General features: G+C 34.4%; 1 protein-coding gene across 9 annotated transcripts in view; it reads right to left on the reverse strand.

Moving 5' to 3' along the window:
* LOC140137797 (guanine nucleotide exchange factor VAV2-like) overlaps window positions 1–18,126 on the reverse strand; it is an 85,430-nt gene extending 67,304 nt beyond the window's left edge. For all 9 annotated transcript variants that reach the window (XM_072159576.1, XM_072159569.1, XM_072159573.1 and 6 more), the window contains exon 1: window positions 17,893–18,126. In XM_072159576.1, coding sequence (XP_072015677.1) covers window positions 17,893–18,120 — 228 coding nt within the window. In that variant the 5' untranslated portion in view covers window positions 18,121–18,126. The remainder of the gene's footprint in view (window positions 1–17,892) is intronic.
* Between the last annotated feature and the right edge of the window lie 655 nt (window positions 18,127–18,781).

An 18,781-nucleotide genomic window follows, 5' to 3' on the forward strand; every position in this document is an offset into this window, starting at 1 on the left:
TCAAAGTAATTATATAAATCTAATGATATATTCTTAAAGTGTATGTAGCTGGGAGGAAAAGCCGACGGTCAATTGAAAATTTTGACCTTTCATATTGAAGATATGGATTTTTTCCCAAAAAGACCTTTTTTTGTTGGTGTTTTGGGGAAAAAAATCCATATCTCCAATACTGAAAGGTCAAAATTTTCAATTGATCGCTAACTTTTCATCCCACCTACATACATGTACACTTTAAGTATAAATCATCAGATTTGTAAAGTTTACTTTAGTACTGTTAAATATCAAAAATATCAATTTTAATGATTTGCCATAAAACGTGTATTAAATTGCGAATTTCAAAAAATCAAAATTATTTGATATCAGAAGGACATTCAGAATGCAATTCGATATGTCTGATGTGCTCTAATGTCCCAAAATAAATACTGTCCAAACGTTCATACCCCAGCCCTTAAAGGGGCAATCAGAATTTTTATACAAATTATTTGCCTAAAAATCAACTGCTCCACCAAATGATCAATATCACAATTTTACTCATCAGGCTCCCTCCCTCACCCCCCAATTTGTGTCAAATTATTTTTTAATTGGGGTCACATTATCAATATTTTTGGTAGGTACAAAAAATGTATGCTCCCTGAATAGCTGCAGAACTTGGGTGGTGGATCTTTGGGAGCGGATGGTGTATCAGTTAAAAGGTGGTCTTTCAGAATGGTGCACTCTCAAAGACTCAAAATCAAAGGTCTTTTCTTGGCTTTCAGGTTGAAAATTGTCAGAAAAACAGAAATGAGGGCAATGAGCAATTTGGGGGACTTTTAGAGCTGAAATTATCAAAATATGGGTCTTTCAGGAATCTGATGTGGTCAAATTCAGGGATCTTTCAGAGCAGGTGGTTCCAAAACAAGGTCTTTCCAGGGGAGTATACCCCACTGCCCCACATATGAATCTGTCAGCATGGTCAGTACTCAGTTCACCATTGTTAGATGGCATCATGGCAGTTAGTGAACTCTGCCATTGGAAATGAGACCATTTTGGTATATATTTCCATTAAGTCCAAAAAAATTGCAGCCTGTGAAATGAGTAATTATATTCAAATTAAAATTGATTTCATCTGAGAAGAGACTCGTGTTTAATTGATCAAACATATGATGTTCGGTACCAAAGTCAAGAAATAATTAAAAGCATTAAACTAGAAAATTAACCTACTGGTACATGTACAGATCAATATGAAACGTGGACTTGTCCAGTCACCTGATAGCTCCCTCGATATATGGCACAATAATCATATGAATCATACTCTTACTCTAAATCTATCCAAGCGTGAAATGTATTGATCATCCTGGCAATTTACTATCAACACTACTAGTGACACCGCTTATTCAATATCTCTTTCCAGGCCACGCTAAACAACGCAGAATTCAAATACTTTTTTATAGGTTTTTATTTTCATGTTTTTTAGCAGTCAATTTCAGAGCCATGTATATAAAAGCCTGCAAATGTATTTTTGACCCATAGGCTTAATAGGCATTTGAAACTGTGAATAAAAGAAAATTATGCAAAATTATTTGAAATCAAGAAAAATTCATACCACTAAATATCCTGCTACATACAGAATGGAATACTCAAAGTAGAGGTCCATGGGTTTAGGTCACAGATGTTTTTGACAGTTTCTGAGCATTTTTTTTGCAATATTAGCTAATTATACAAGGGAACAAATGAGCAATAAATTATCATCAATTTAAAAATCGGTATCTTTAAAATACCAATTTAACATTTTTGGCAAAAATGTACAGGCATATTCAGTCTTTTGACACATATTTTGATAGAGACAAAGATACAATGACCAGACCTCAAAATTACCTTTAAAATTTTAATTTTGGGAGCTACTGCTGAAAAAAATGCCCCTGTAATTGAACTTTTGGGAGTTCCAACGTTCTTTGCACGTTTGCAATTAAGGGGTTTCTTTCTTTCTATACAGTCTGTAGTTTACGGAACATTCTGTAATTTACTTTATTTTCTTTGTAACTTCATACCAAATTTGACAAAAACTTATATATTTTGGCCAAACCCAGATTTGTTTACCTGGTTAAGTTTCATTTATTTATCAAGCCCTCTTACAATATAATGCAAGAAAAAAACTCACAAATTTAAGTGTGATTACCCAAGTTTTGTTTTAAAATCAATGGTAGAATCTGATTTGCAACACTGTAACCCCTCTTCTGCACAAATTCATATCCAATTATGTTATTTGACATCAATTTCCTTGAGTGATGCTTGTTAACTGATGTTGAGTATTCTTGCACTTGTAAACAGGATTCTGAGGTAGCATGTCAATAATTTGACAGTTCCTCTCAGGTACAGAATTCAAACAAATTCAATTAGAACGCAGATGAAAATCATTTATTACTAGTTTGGGGCAGTTTTACCAAAATTGGCAAAATACACCATCCTGAATGTTTTGGAATGAGATAATAACTCAAGTTCTTAGTAGATTTAGAAATTCAAATTGCACCATTATACATTGTAGAGCTCTGTTTCCAATGTTGATGGTGAAGTAATGTTCTGAATTGTATGGTTCAGCTCAGTTTTAAAGCATCTAACACTGCTTTACATAAGGGCCCTCTGGGCAATTAACCCACCTTTCCCAGAAATGGTTTGGTAAGAATCAAGCAAACATTGCAAACATTTGAATGCGGACCATCTAAGAAAACATTTCGGACTCACTTTGTTTGTAACCTTTTTTGTATGTATGTACTTTTTTTCTTCAAAACAACAGTCAACACATAAACAAGCAGGTATCTACCAACATAGCCTGAAGCACTGACAAATCTTGGTGTACATATTTTGTCCACACTGAAAAATTTGAAATAAAATACTTGAGTTTATGCCCCAATGATTGTTTTTTCCTTTGGTTTTTCTTTTGCAATGATAAAAATTATCCTTTTCGTTGAACTTCCACTACAAACAAAAATGCTTGGTAAACAGTAAAACTTTAAATGAGCTGAATGACTTCTACTTTTCAAATCAATTTGCGCAAATGTTGCAAGGTCATGTGATACTCATACAATTTACAAAACAATTTACAGTCATTTAAAAATTACATGATGGTTATTCTAAGAATGAAAAAGTGTGTTCCCTTTACGTGTTTACTGTTTACCATGTTTACAACCAGAACTTGAAATCATGCCACTCAATTTGAAGCAAAGTATTGTCACATTCATTACGTGCACCTTTACATCATCTAATGTGATGTAAATTACCAAAATGAGCCATTTACCAAGAAAATCAATTTTCATTAGTTCTACATAAAATTCATAGACAGGCCACAATTTGTAGGGCAGACGTCTACACTCTCAGTTTATGAGATTGTTTATGCCGCCAAAATTGTAAAACATAAGAAATCCAACACTTGTTTCATTTAAAAGGATCCACAATATGCTCATTTATCAGTGCACAGTTTTTTAATCCCAACATATTTGTACATTGATTGAATGACCTTTAAAAATTTGGGCACAAAAACTCATACTCCACAACTTGAAGTCCAATTTTGCACTACCAGTGAATTTAGGTTATTGAACTATGCCATTGGGATGAGGCCATTGTGGTCCATAGTGTTTGGGCCATATTTATAAACAACTATACAGATTGAGAAACTGTTCATTTTGGTTGATCACATTGCACAAGTCAACCATTGAGGAAACATTCATGTGGTATTTACCCCAAAATGACCTTTACTAGTAGTACCACCACATAGAATAAGCTGTTATAAACATTGACTTATTTATAAAGAAACAATATTTAATCCCAAGGTACAATTAGACATATCTTGAGTATGAGTCTGTGCACTGAGTTGGTGACACAGCCTGACTCATGTTATGTGTATGGATTATGCTTAGATCTATTTATTGCTAGGATGCAATCATTCCTAGGATCTCAATAATTTGCAGGCATCATTAATACGATTGCGCTCAGACCAGGAATGGGAAATCCAGAATGCCCTTTCCTAGTAACTTTGGGCATTTTGATGGAAATTTTGCATCCTTGTTTATATTTATAAAGAAATGCTTGAGGAATTGTCAACATTTTTGCTATACCGAAGTATATTTCTGCGCGACCTGACAATGAATTATTGCTATTTCTGTTAATTTTCAGTCCATCAGTTTATTGAACCCTTACTTTAGCTTTATACTGGCTCAAAGCAAATTCTCAAATTTGTGACAATTTCTCAATTTTCTGAGTACTTAAATCTAGCAACATCTTATGGGTTTGTTCCTTTCACTATATATTTTATTTTCTCATTAAATCTGAACATGTGAGTTGTACAATGTGTATTTATGTAATATTTATTTTAGAAAATCAGACAATCTGAGTATTTGTTTTAGAAATTCACAAAGTCAGTTTGCAAATCTATTTCAAACAAATTGGCCAAACTCTACAAAATCATACTGATCAAGACTTTCAATGATTTGACTTTGACACCTTAATGCTACATTCAGAAAAATAAATATGGTCATTTTCACAGTAAAGGGTGTAACTTTTGATTTTTAGGGTTAAAATTTCAAACCACTTAAATATGTTTCTGAAATCATGCATAGGAGCAACTTAAATTCTAGTAAAATAATGTTTCAAGGCTTAAACCTTTTGATTTCTAATAAAAAATTTGACATTTCCATAACATTTTGGTTAAAATCTAAGAAAAAATGTATTTTACATAAGCTCAGAAAATTATGACATGAAAGCTGGAATACATGTGAAATCCCATTCCAAAGTAAGTCAACAGATATAAGTTACATTTTATACCATGTTTTGCTATGTTTGTAATTGCAGTTTTGAAAATTTTTAACATTAAGTGTCATTTACAATGGAAATTTCCCAACCTTAAACATATTTTTTAAGTTTTAATTGGGTTCCTAAAATAGTTTGAATGTCTAACTTCATGTACAAATACTACTTGATAAAAGGAACCTCCCAGCCAAGTTTCACAGAAATTGGAGTTATTTTTTAGAATTGGCAATTCAAGCGATTTGTGTTTCGGAGGCTTCAGTTAACAACACAGGTGATCATAAAAGTAAAATATTTGGCTAACTACTGCAAGTTGACATGAAAAAATAGGTAAAAAATATCACAATTACCAATTTTCATGCTTTGCTTCTAAGTATTGAATTTCAGTTGTGACAAAAATTAAATTATCACAGCAAGTCATGTTTTTTGTTTTGGAGGCTTCATGTTAACAATGGCTAAACACTGCAGAAGTATTTTTTTTGAAAACAACACTGTTGGGATCATCTAAGCTGTTATTTTCTTGTGTGTATTGAATCATTGATTCTATGGAGCAGATATTGTAGATTTATAGCATGTTAACTTTTTCACCCATTTGTTAAAGGGGGGTAACCCTATTGGTTTTGGATATGGATTGTCTTTAAAATTACATAATAATATCAAATATCGCCTCCTTTATGCTGCTTTGTGAAAAAACGAGAGCATTTTCAGCGTAAATGTGAATAAATAGCCAAATTTGCAATCCAATACCTTGGTATACGTGAATTGCATTCTGGGCAGGCAATGACGAATGCTGACATGCTGTACAATGCCCCGCCCGTATTGAACGGAAAATGTTTTTATTTTCGTACCGTTTCAGAAAAAAGGAAACAAAATATATTTCCCTTGCAATATGTACATTTCAAATGAATATAAAAAAGTTTGGGTAAAATGGAGAGGAAAAAAACCTTCCGAGACCGGGTTTTGAACCGGTACCTCTCGGTAAAAAACAAACGCAGCGCTAGTCAATTGAGCTATTTAGCACACCACGCTTTCTCTTGCCGTTTTAATAACTATATACGGCAAACCGTCTCCTCAGCAGTTAGTGTGGTTCGCTTTTTTCACAGAATGTGTGTGACGCGAGACCAAAGTAGCTGTTGCGGTGACTGATATTTCGCTTCATAATTCCTCCCAGAATTCCAAAGTATTTACCATTGTTTACAAACTGGTATACCTGTAAAAACCGCTGTGATTCATGATTTCTCTGGAAATACATCGACTTGGAGCGTCAAATTTCAGGATAGTAATGAGAAAAATAGTATCTATTATGTGATACCAAAACCTCATCAACAATGAAAAAAAAAATCGGGGATGATGCTGTCGATCGGGTTACGGACCTTTAAGTATGGTGTTTTTTGCATGTGAAGCCTCCGAAACAGGCTTTTTGGGTATCAGTATATTTTTCAAACATTAACCATAACATCAACAATTTTTTTAATTTATGACATTCTGCACATATCAAGTAACAATTACAATGCAGATATCAGTATGAAACACCAATTTAGATATGCATAGATGATAATTAATCTTATTGTTGTTTCGGAGGCTCCATTTGTTTCGGAGGCTTCAATTGTTAACGGAAAGTTTGTATTGGGTCCCATTTTCAAACGGTGATATATATCTCCACGATTTAAAAACAAGTGACTTGAGGATCTACTTTGCTACATTTTGATAAATAGATTGGATGAGCTCTTTTATTTATATTTGCCCAAGCTTGCTGAACAGTTTGTTTCGGAGGCTTCAAAAAAGTTAACGGAAAAATGGCTCCTTGAAGTCAAGATTTTATAAAAATTTTAAAAGCTTGCAAATCGACTAATTTTTTGTTACCCATTTCAAGTTAAGATATCAACTGTTATGAATCAAGAAGAAGTGAAGAAATAACCAAGAATTATGAACCAAAGCTATACCCACAAAGTTTGTTAACAATTGTTAACGGAAAATGAAGCCTCCGAAATGACAAATATCGAAGTCCGGTTCTCAAAAATACAGGGCTGTTCACAATTAAATCTAATGTGGCAGTGTTTACTGAACATATGACCGTACTTTCAGGATAAGAAAAATTATCCATGAACTAACTGAAGAAAACACAGGGTTTTACAAAAATGTTACTGTTTTTTATAGTTTTTCAAAATGGCAATATTAGGTACATTTAAGCCTGCTAAAACTGAACGCAGTAACTCCCGAAGATGATTATGCTACCCAAGGTAGCTGCTAACTAGATGACTTATGTGGCCAAAAATCATGGAATTCTGTGGCTTTATTAGAACACTACGGATCAAAATGTTAAAAATCCAAAGTTACACCCTTTACCGTGAAAATGACCATATACATAATGTTGTAAAATGTTGCTTTCGTCTCCACACTATCTATTACTCCTAAGATTTATTTTACCAGTGCACACTTCCAATACAGATTCATCACTTAGGAGAGATCATTTGCTGAGAAAAGTGTAACTTAATCTACTGGTAATTTACATCTAAGTTGGGGGCTACTATGACAACAACAATTGTATGCAGATCTACTATTGTGATGAGGAAATTGAAGCTTGACATTTCCAGGCTCCCAGCATTCCTATCACTTCCTCCATATGTTTCTTACACCATGCAAAGTCAATTCTGAGTTTTCCATTATAATTTAAATCTTCTCTCTGCATACACACAGAATAAATTCACATCCCATTCCCAAGATATTTACATTATTATACAGGGTGTCCCAGAAAAAAATACCAGCCAAATGAGCTTGGACGTAAGTCAAGAAATAGACATCAGAATCCAAAAACCTAAAAATCAGCGTGTAGCCCATCTTATTCTGCATCTTATACGCTAATTTTACTGGAATCGGTTGACTGATTGCGAAGAAATGAGCGATTACATAACGCATGCATGGTCAATTCACTTCATTCCAAGTTTGAAAGATAGATCATTCAACACAAAGCGCACTAGTGGTTAACTGTCAATGGGCTTCATATTTTGTTAGGTGAAATCATTTTCATTCTTTTTAAACAATCTGTTTCTTGCAAAACATTTAATCAGGTTTTGTTCAAATTTGAAAACCTGCACGATATTGAAAATGAAAGCTTGCATGTAAGATGATGTTCGGTACTTGTAAATATCTTTTTTCGTTAATGTTGATATAAATGTTGCATAAAGAATTATTGCATAAAGAATTCCAGCTGGCTTAAAAAAACCTCTCACACACATTATGTTTTTGGAATATTTCCAAGAAATATTATATTGCAATCGTTTAAATCTTTTAAAACTTCAACATTAATGTTGCATGGTATCAAAAATCACATATAAACTGTAAGCACTTGATCATTGTCTTTCTTGGCTCAAATGTTCTTTGGAAAGTTAAAATATAACATATTGCACAACCTAAAGAATTAAAGTTGGAAAGCTTCCAATTGCAGAAATCAAAGTTGTTATTATTTATCTTCAGTAGAAGCAAGAATAACATAACACCTTCGGATTATAAAATAGATAATGTGGACTAAATTTAATGAGATACCAAACTTTAGGAAGCGGTGAGTGAGTATGAAAAAATCGCCTGTTGATCAAACTTGGAATGAACCGCTTGCATTATGTAATCGTTAATTTCTTCGCAACCAGTGAAATGAATCAAATAAAATTTTTGTATGTGATGCACAATGAAATAGGCTATCCGGCACATTTTAAATTTTTTGATTCTGATGTCTATTTCTCGAATTACGTTCAATTTTATTCACTCGGTAATTTTTTCTGGGACACCCTGTATATTATAATAAAGATTGTTTATGTGCAATCCATTTTGTAGGCCTATTTGTTTTCCTATGTTGGAATATGTTGGAAAATGTTTATTTTTTTAATTTTAAATCAATAAACTAATTCATCAAGTTACCTTCATCGTTTTTATACTTCTGATAATTCTCTCTATCATATTCTTGACATAAATAATATAAGGAAGTATTGTAAAATTGACAGTGTGCCTATTGTAGGCCTATAATCCCCTGGCATAGATTGCTATTTCCAAACACTGTCATTCACAGCAATTTACTTCCTTGCACATTTGAAACAGCTGAAATGCAACTGGTTAAAAAGTAAAATTATAACATATTATTTTAAATTTGTATTGTACTAGCCTACAAAATGTATCCAAGTTGTGTGGCAATTAAGTTAAATTTCACAAATTGAAATCTCCCACAAAAGTAAAATGCCCACGAAAAAATTGTTTCCCAGTACTGAAGGTCAAATCCAATGGCAATAGCGTGGTATACACAAACCTGGCATATATGTACGGTACACGATTTCCCAGCAGGAGGGAATCCCCAAGTTCAACGAGGTCTACTATCAAAATGCATACTGGTATATGTCAAAACGCAGGCTTTAATGTTAAGGAAATGTAGACTTGGAAAGAACCAGGAAGAAAATGTAGTATTGATCATGATATGGAGCTCTACAATGTCTATGTTAAAATATAGGTTGGTCTAGGACCGGGCTAGTTGTAAAGGTCAGATGAAATCATAATATTGACAGTAACACACATGTACATGACTTCCCAGTAGGAGGGAATCCCCAGGATTGTCACCCAGGAATGTATTTGCCATTGCTGTGTGCGATGAATCAATGATGTATAGTAATCAAACTGATATGGCATCCCAGGTAAAAATATGCTTTGCATGTAAAAGGTAACATGCCGTCCAAGAGCTAAATATCTACCAACCTTACACTAATGTTTCATATACCCTACAATCTACCCTACTAAAATACTTTTATTGTGCCGCTGAATTCTATCTACAATCTTGCTTCTAAAAACAAGGGTTTTTTGACAAAAGCAGATACAACATTTTATCATACCACTAAGGGAAACATCAAAGAACACCGCTAACCCGATATATTTTCGTATCTAGTCAGTGAGTGCGTATTTTACGCTTTATATCAGTCAGAGAGCGTATTTCGCAAGCCCGATACGCGTGTACGGCGAGGTACGTGTATAAAGGCGATTCGCGTAAACTGGGCGCGTAAAATGCATGCAATCTGTGATACGCGGAACAGTCATCTATTTTTTGTAATGTTTTTCCTATTTAGCAGCAATTAAAATGTTTAAAAACGCTCAGTGTCATACTGGGTTCAGCCTTCGGCTTCACCCAGTATGACACTTCACAAGCACGATAATTTCCCGCACCATACCGACGCTGAACCTAATAACTAATAGTATACCCCCATGTATACCCTCCACAAAAAATAGATTGGTCTTACAATAATACATGTTTGCACAGCCGCCTGCATCATGTTTTTGAGGAGGGTAGCTGCCTTTTGTCTCTTTCAATTCATTAAAAAAGAAACCCTCATTTAGAGACATTCGGAATTCTATGGTACATATTACATGTACGACAGAATCTGCAATTTATCATGAACACTGCAGCATCGTTATCATTATCATCATTATCATCGTCATCATCATCATACCATCATCAAACATCGATAGATAACACGAAAAAGTAATATCCGAATATTATTTTCTGATACGTTAGGTAAAACATGCTTGCCTTCTTTTTCATTTTAGTCTGATTATTGATGTCTTAAAAGGATTAGTAAATTGTGAATGAATTACTTTTCATATAATCAATACTTTTTAATGCAAGTAGTATGATACATGTATACATGTATTCAACTAATTCAATTTTCAAGCACTGACATTAAAATATAGAACACTAATATCAAAGAACAAAAATAACAACCCAATTTCCAACAAAAATGCAAAAAAGAGCAATTTTTAGGGAGGGTAGAGCTAATTTTTGTATGTTACAACAACAACTCGGATAATCAGCTTAACTATAGAATATGTGCTGCACCCTTTGATTAGGGGTTTAGCCAATCACAAGCGTGCACGGCCGCGATATCACAGCGCGATGCGAAGAAAGCCAATCACAAGCGTGCACGGCCGCGATATCACAGCGCGATGCGAAGAAAGTTGAATAAAATTTCCACCTCGCGATGAGAATTTTCATCGCAGAGCTCGTACAAACCTGGCTCAGATTTCAGTTTTAAAAGCATCACAGCAGTCTGAATCTGACTTTGCCCAAGTAAAAACTGTTCCTTCTCTGACTTATTTCATGAGATGGTGACATAGCTGAGTAGTCTAAGCCACTGTGCCGCTGGCTGGGATAATGGATCTGTACCCGACCTTCTACATGTAGGTTACAGATAATCCTGGGCACAATACCCAGAAGTGTAGAGTCTTCAATTAAAGTTGACACTATACCGAAAGATGATTTTCAGTTTTGTTGAAATCAGTGTACTGGGTACTTAAAAAAATAGAGATCCTCACCACTGTGTAGTCTTAAATTTGACTTATGACCTTTTTGTTGATGACTTTTAAGAACATTTCCGCATGTTGGATAAAACTATATATCAAACATGATTTTAACTCATTGGAGCAGTGAACTTTGTCCCCAGGTGTAAACTTTGAATCTATAATCATTTCAAATTGTCTATGTTCTGAACAGTCATGACAGTGAACTTTGTTTTGTTTACTTTTCCTCATTACTAATTAACATCTCCGTGGCTGTATCTTTATCAATTTGAATGCTTCATTCTGATTTCAACAACTCTTCCTATACCTTTGTACAAGAGCTAAGCGTTGTTAATCGGTGATGAATCCACAGTCCAGTAGCGTATACGCAAACTCAAGGTTAAGCGCACATGTTACGTAAAATGTAAGCGCATAAAATTTGTCATGCCTAGAACGGAAACACTCTATTACATGTATGTTGGACATAGCAGTTAGACATTACCGCTTTCTTCTTTGTTTTCGTTGTTGAAAGGGATTCGATCATGTTTCACCGTTATTCATCACTGATTAACAACTCGCATCCGGCGAGTCTGCATGGTTTACTTCGCTCGTGCAACTAAAGCTGCCCTCGCGAAGTAAACCATGTAGAAAACGCAGACGCATCGTTGTTAATCGATGATGAACAACGTTGAAACATGATTTAATCCCTATAGGCCTACACTCTCATAATGCTACTCACCACTCTCTATTGTCATACATTGTCACAGTGGAGTCGATCGATAGAATTTTGAATTACAACTTTTGAATTTCTAATTTTTGCTAATGAAAGATTTTTCCCAATATTTAGTCTTGTTCAAGAGAGTCTACTATGGGCCAGCGGATCTCCCCAGCCTCTCCAAGTCGAGCGGCGAAGGATGATCTGATCTCCCCGATAATGATTGGCATTGTCAGTTTTCCCGGGTCACTGCGTTTTACCATTATATGTTGTGATGGTCTATGGTTTTTACGAACTGCACTCGGTTGGCACCGCTGACTGTCGTGTGGAATCTGTACAGTTCATTCATGTAAATGAGGCAATACATGGATTGGGTAACCACATTATCCACATACAACAAACTGACAAACATGTGAGCTTTGTTATTACAGTACGTGATTGGATGACTACCAGTATTCGCCAGCGAAGTATTACGTGTAATCCGATTATCACCATGTCAACTGGATCACGCTTTTGAGTTCTGCACCACGATCAAAATGATCGCAACACAAAGTCTATGGTACAATGTATGTACTACCAATTCCAAAAGGTGCGTGATCCAGTTACCAGAGTTATGTAACCTCTTCGCTGGCGAATTCACGTTTAGCCATCGACATCTCACTAGTATTTTCTATCCATATTTTTGGTATTCTAAATCTTATCCCGCTGGGAAGATTGCCGGATTCACAGATATTTTATGCATCAAGACCATACCTACTGTCTGTTCAATTAGCTTAGATTCTTGAAATTTTTAAGATATTTGAAAAAATAAAAAATTGTGGTCGAAGTCATCAAAGAAAAGTGTTAGCACAGCCTTAGACCTAACGTGATTTATACTTTTCAAATTCTTAAGTTCAATTTAAAACCCCATTTCTTTTCAATTTTGGTCTTTTCCCGCGATATTTTTATAACAAGCCGTAGAACGTCGGGTACCATAAACTTTTTGGAATCAATCCATTTAGAGCAATGGGGACGAATGTCACAATGCGCAGAGATGGTATTTATTCGACCATCCGCATCAGGAAGTATTGTCCAGCAAAATATTTGCCAGTATGCCTAATATGTGTTGAAACCCTACTGTCGAAACATTACGTTATTATTTATGGGAACTAAGGTTTTCTAAAATAGCCCCAGCTTATATATATAAATACATTCCTTGTGTATTTATTTATTTATTTATTTATTTATTTATTTATTTATTTATTTATTTATTTATTTATTTATTTATTTATTTATTTATTTATTTATTTATTTATTTATTTATTTATTGATTGATTGATTGATTGATTGATTGATTGATTGATTGTGCGAATGGGTCTGAGAATGGGTCTGAGAAGGTGTAGGCCTATAGGCCTATTATAAAACTACACATTTATTTTCAATTTGTTATTTCGTTTTGTTTGTTGAATACAAACTGAAAAAACTGTGAAACAAAAGAACTTTTATACAAGAAAATATTATTTAAAACAATCAGGTTACAGAAAACATTTCTTGTAAAGTTACTGTATCTGAAAATGTCAAGCGAATGCTGATATTCTTGGGAAGGAATGGTGGTATTAAACAAAACTTAATTTACATTGTAAACCAGTTGAAATGAGAACGAAATCCATAATTTTAATGTCCTTGTTTAGGAAAAAATAATGTTCAGAATAATGTTATGCATAAAACGTACTCAAGCGCCATATAATTTCGTGTAACAAAAACCGGTGGACCATCATCACTCATAGAACCTATCCAATAACCGGAACGGTATAACAATTGCAATGGCAGGACAGATTGGTGGACAGATTGTTTTGCTCAATTGGATAGGGTCTATGCCCTAAGTTGAGAATGGACCGTCCCACTCAATTTGTAAAAAGGTCGCGAACCCTTTCGGTGGACCCAAGTAACTGCCCAAAATGAGGCAAAATTGAAAAGAAATGGGGTTTTAAATTGAACTTGGGAATTTGAAAAGTATAAATCATGTTAGGTCTAAGGCTGTGCTAACACTTTTCTTTGATGACTTTGGCCACAAGTTTTTATTTTTTCAAATATCTTAAAAATTCAAGAATCTAAGCTAATTGAACAGACAGTAGGACCTACACCTATGGAAGGCTGTTACTGCCATATGACTTGTGCAGGGCACTAAGCAGTAATGTAATATGTGGCTTCGGGACGGTGGATGCGGGCTTGAATCAAAACTAAACTCTCAAAGTCACATCAAAGATTTATCAAAATTTCCCTTTTGATTCCACAATTTTTCACTAAACGAGTCACGACTGCCAAAATGTCAAAGTCAGTAAGTTTATTTCGAATGCAACCAGCAAAAATAATCGATATTTGCATCATGAAATGCAGAATCATCAATCAACGCAATGATTTTGAAAAATTGGCAGTCGGTAGTAAAAAAAAAAGATGGTGCGATCAAAATGGAAATTCAGACAAAACTATAGCCCTGTATGATGTGCTTAGAAAGTTTGGAAAAATATTTCATTAACTAATATTACTTTGAAAAGCTAAAAAGTTTACCCAAGAAAATGCTCCCAGGCCAAGTTCAGGCCTCTCAAAATCAAGAACCTTCCACTAGAAGTCAAAATGTCAAACCTAAAATCAAGAATCTTCCACTAGAAGTCTAAATTTCAAACCTTGTTTAATACCAGGATCTTAAAAAAATACAGTATCAAGCATTGGTGTTTTTTTCTAAAAATGTACGGTACTGAAAAAAGGAATTGCTTTTCATTTGACCAAGAAAAACTGTACTGAAAAAAAGGAAAATTATTGGTTTTCATTTGAACAAGAAAAACTGTACTGAAAAAAGGAAAATTATTGCTTTTCATTTAACCAAGAAAATTAATTTTACAGTGAAAAGGTGTAGCTCACAATGCCCAAGAAAATTACAGTTAAAAGACCTAGTACCTGGGCAGCTCACAATTTTGCTCATTTCAACATGTTCAATCGGTTCCAGTAGATAGATAGATAGAAAATGGCTTATGCACTAGCAGTAAAAAGTGAATTGCCACATATTTACAAAATATAATAAACATATTATGCGGTTAGGGTTAATTTTTAATGTTAGTAGGCCTACTGATTTTGTTGTTGTTGTTAAATTTAAATTATTTGGTTCTTTTATTTTAACTTTTGTTCTGTGTAAGGGACTGTGGTGTAAAAGTACTATACCGGTAATTATGTACATTGTATTAAGGCTAATGGAAATGAATAATTAGTTTATTGCCCACCAGTGCCTTAGCTAGCCACCCGTCTGCCCGTCATTTTAGACAGGAAGTTTGCTCCTGGGACGGGCAAAATAGATAGATTCTGCATTATAATTGTAAGCATTGAGAAAAGCTATTGACCATGTTAGTAGACCGGATTTGCAAAATAAGGCCATAACAAAACATATTTGAACTCTTGGAACCCCCAATGGGTTGTAGAAGTCTGGTAAATGTTTTAATGGTCAAATTTGGACACCCAATTTTATTTCAAATGACGGGCAAACTTCAACTTCTAGCTAAGACCCTGTTGCCTGCCCACTTCAAATAATCAAGTTTGCCACATTTTTCATTATTTTAAATATTAAATCCTTATTTATCATGCATAATTACTAGCCTAGAAGCATGGTTTGTTCAATGAACTTGTTATTGTCCGGTAAATTGTTTCTTCCAAAATCATCATACAGTCAAAGCACAAGTTTTTTAAATAGCATGCATAGTTTGCACACATTTAAATTGAAATTTTTTGATGTAAGACTTTTAAAACCTCTTTGACTCAAATGAGACTTGTTTTAACACATCACAAACCCACAAATCACAAGTTGCTACAGGGTTGACATCCTACAATGTAGTATGATCCTACGGATGCTTGCATGGGATGTTAACAACAATTACAGGTATGATGTCACTCATGTCAGCTTGAATGATTAGAAATCAGCAATCAGTTACAGTGCCAGCTGTAGTTCTAGTGTTCTAGTACCGTAGTGCTAGTATTAGATCGGTACGGTAAGTCAAGCAATTCTTGGCCAAGGTCAAATACTCGCGCACTCGGCATGCTCTGACTATCGTAGCTTCATGACAAACACACACACATGTAACACATTCCAAAAGATGCATGCACTGCATTTCACGCTTATAAATTATCTTTTGCAAGGTTCCTTGACAGCATTTTAAACCATTGTGTATATAAAATGGTGCAACGTCGAGCGTGTGCAAACTGCAAATACCCCGGGACTTTGTGGAAAACAATATGCCCTGGACAATTAGTAGTACACTTAATTTGAAAAAGGAAATCTGCAAAATATTATGGTACGCTAGATGATAATTTCGAGCTTGCCCAAGAATCTAATTTACCTCTTATGGGTAATAGCAAATTAAAGATTTTTATTTTGTTATAGTTACACAAAATTTTATGCCTTTAAGGGCTGGGGTATGAACGTTTGGACAGTATTTATTTTGGGACATTAGAGCACATCATACATATCGAATTGCATTCTGAATACGAAGAATGTCATTCTGATATCAAATAATTTTGATTTTTGAAATTAGCAATTTAATACACATTTTATGGCAAATCATTAAAATTGATATTTTTGATATTTAACAGTACTTGAAGTAAAATTTATAAATCTGATGATTTATACTTAAAGTGTATGTAGGTGGGGTGAAAAGCCGACGATCAATTGAAAATTTTGACCTTTCGTATTGAAGATATGGATTTTTTTCCCAAAACAACAACAAAAATTAGGTCTTTTGGGGAAAAATCCATATCTTCAATATGAAAGGTCAACATTTTCAATTGACCGTCGGCTTTTCCTCCCTGCTACATACACTTTAAGAATATATCATTAGATTTATATAATTTACTTCGAGGACTGTTATATATCAAAATTTGAAAAATATCAAATTTTTATAATTTGTCATAAAATTTGTATTATATTGTGATTTTTAAAAATGAAAATTATTTGATATCAGAAAGACATGCTTCAGTATTCAGAATGCAATTCGATAGGTCTGAGGTGCTCTCATGTCCCACAAAAATACTGTCGAAACGCAATAAACGCTCATTTTGGATCCCTTAATACTTTCAAGAAATGCATTTAAAAAAAAACCCGTCTTGGATAACCTCGTAATATCAAAAATTCTTAGTCAGTGGGAGTGGTCTATTACGTAGACACATAATCTGATTGGACAATCGATGATTTTGGGTGTCGCCTATCAGGCTGTAGACGCACCCTACGTTATCATGAGTGTTGATAAAGCGTAACGGTAACACGCTCATAGAGGTGCGCGTATGTATCGCGTTGTATGCGTAGACGCAGTGCAGAATAATAGCATTACGCGCAACAAAGATGTGAAGTTGAAAACAAGTTTCGTGCATTTTAGAAAAAAGGGGAGTTTTTATGACGGTAACTTAATTTTTCCTTTAAAAAATATTTTACAGAACTTTATTAAAATAATATTTAATATTTTTTATTTTGACTATCCTCTACCTATGACTATGTCTGATAGACGACAGGCAAGTCCAATATTTTTATCGTAGTTGCGCCGGCATCCACTACTCAAAATATTGGACCTGCCTGTCGTTTATTACACGGTAGAGGTAGAGTATACACATCATTGCATTGCAGTACATGCTTGTGGGTTGTGCATATCACTGCATATATGTCTGAATGTCTGTAAATCATTAGAGTTTACTCAACAGCAACACATTGATTGTCATTGTTCAAGATTCTTATAAAGAATTAAGAACAAGTATGTTGCTAAGTAAAACTGAACTACATGCAGGTTCATTAATTACTCAGACTGGCTTGACCAGGAAGTAATGGGCCTGTGTGTACATGTACAGTACATCATGGTTGCCTGCCCAGCTGAAATGCAACCACTAAAAAATGTCAACACACACACAGAAAGCATACGACCTAGGTAACTATTCTAACTTTACTAAGCATTTGGAGTGAAGTGTAAATGTGAGCACAAATGAACTGTCATTGAACAATTGTCCAGTAATTGACTTTATTGATTAGATTTAATAATTGGACACTTGTAAGATTATTGTAACTTTATAGAAACACTTAGCAAGCTTACCAATGACATCTGTGAGCGGAGAGAAATAAGCCGCAGATCAACGGCATTAGTTCGTAAAAAGTTAAGAAGTTGACACAGTACCACTCCATCTCGAAGTAAATTAGCTAAATCTATAACATGAGAAAATTCACCACCAACTCTTTGGATTGCTGTTGGTGGTAAAGCTCCAACTTCAATCAGCCATTTCGCACACAGTCGCCACGACGAACCACCCGACGAACCGGCCATTTTGCAATGTACCTTCGGATATCGCAGCTACTTCCTGTAATGAGTTGCCAGATTTTGCACCCATGTATATTATGTGTATGCGCCACATTCCACTGCACAGGTGTTGCATCGATATTACACGGGAAGGGGGGAGGAGGAGGGGGAAATCACTGATATTATTAGTTTATTAGAAAGCAAATCACAGACAAAGATATTAATAACGGAAGGTGGCCTGATATATTTGGAAAATGGAATTATTTAAAATTGACGTATAACATAAAAATGTCGTCCCTTTTAGTTTCAAGCATTCATGCAAAAAGAGCATAGGCCTAAATGTTTCTTGTAAATGGGACTAATTCCTTATGGAATTACTTAGTACATATATACAGCGTGATAGTCATGATTAAAATAGTCTACAGTGTTTTCATTAATGATATAATGATATTCATGTAATAAATTGATATCATATGAAAGATCCTATTTTCCTCACTAACATATTGAAATTAGGAGTTCCAAAAACTGTCGAATTAGTCTCAAACGTGGTATAGGCCTACCAAAAGTTAAGACTAAAACACTTTTTTGATGATTTCTCCAGAAATATACCGATTTGGAACGCCTAATATCAATGTTAATGAGAAAAATATGAGCTTTCACCTGATACCAAAATCTGCATTTTGATGGG

The sequence above is a fragment of the Amphiura filiformis genome, chromosome 17, assembly GCF_039555335.1.
Source record: "Amphiura filiformis chromosome 17, Afil_fr2py, whole genome shotgun sequence".
In the NCBI taxonomy this organism is placed as follows: Eukaryota; Metazoa; Echinodermata; class Ophiuroidea; order Amphilepidida; family Amphiuridae; genus Amphiura; species Amphiura filiformis.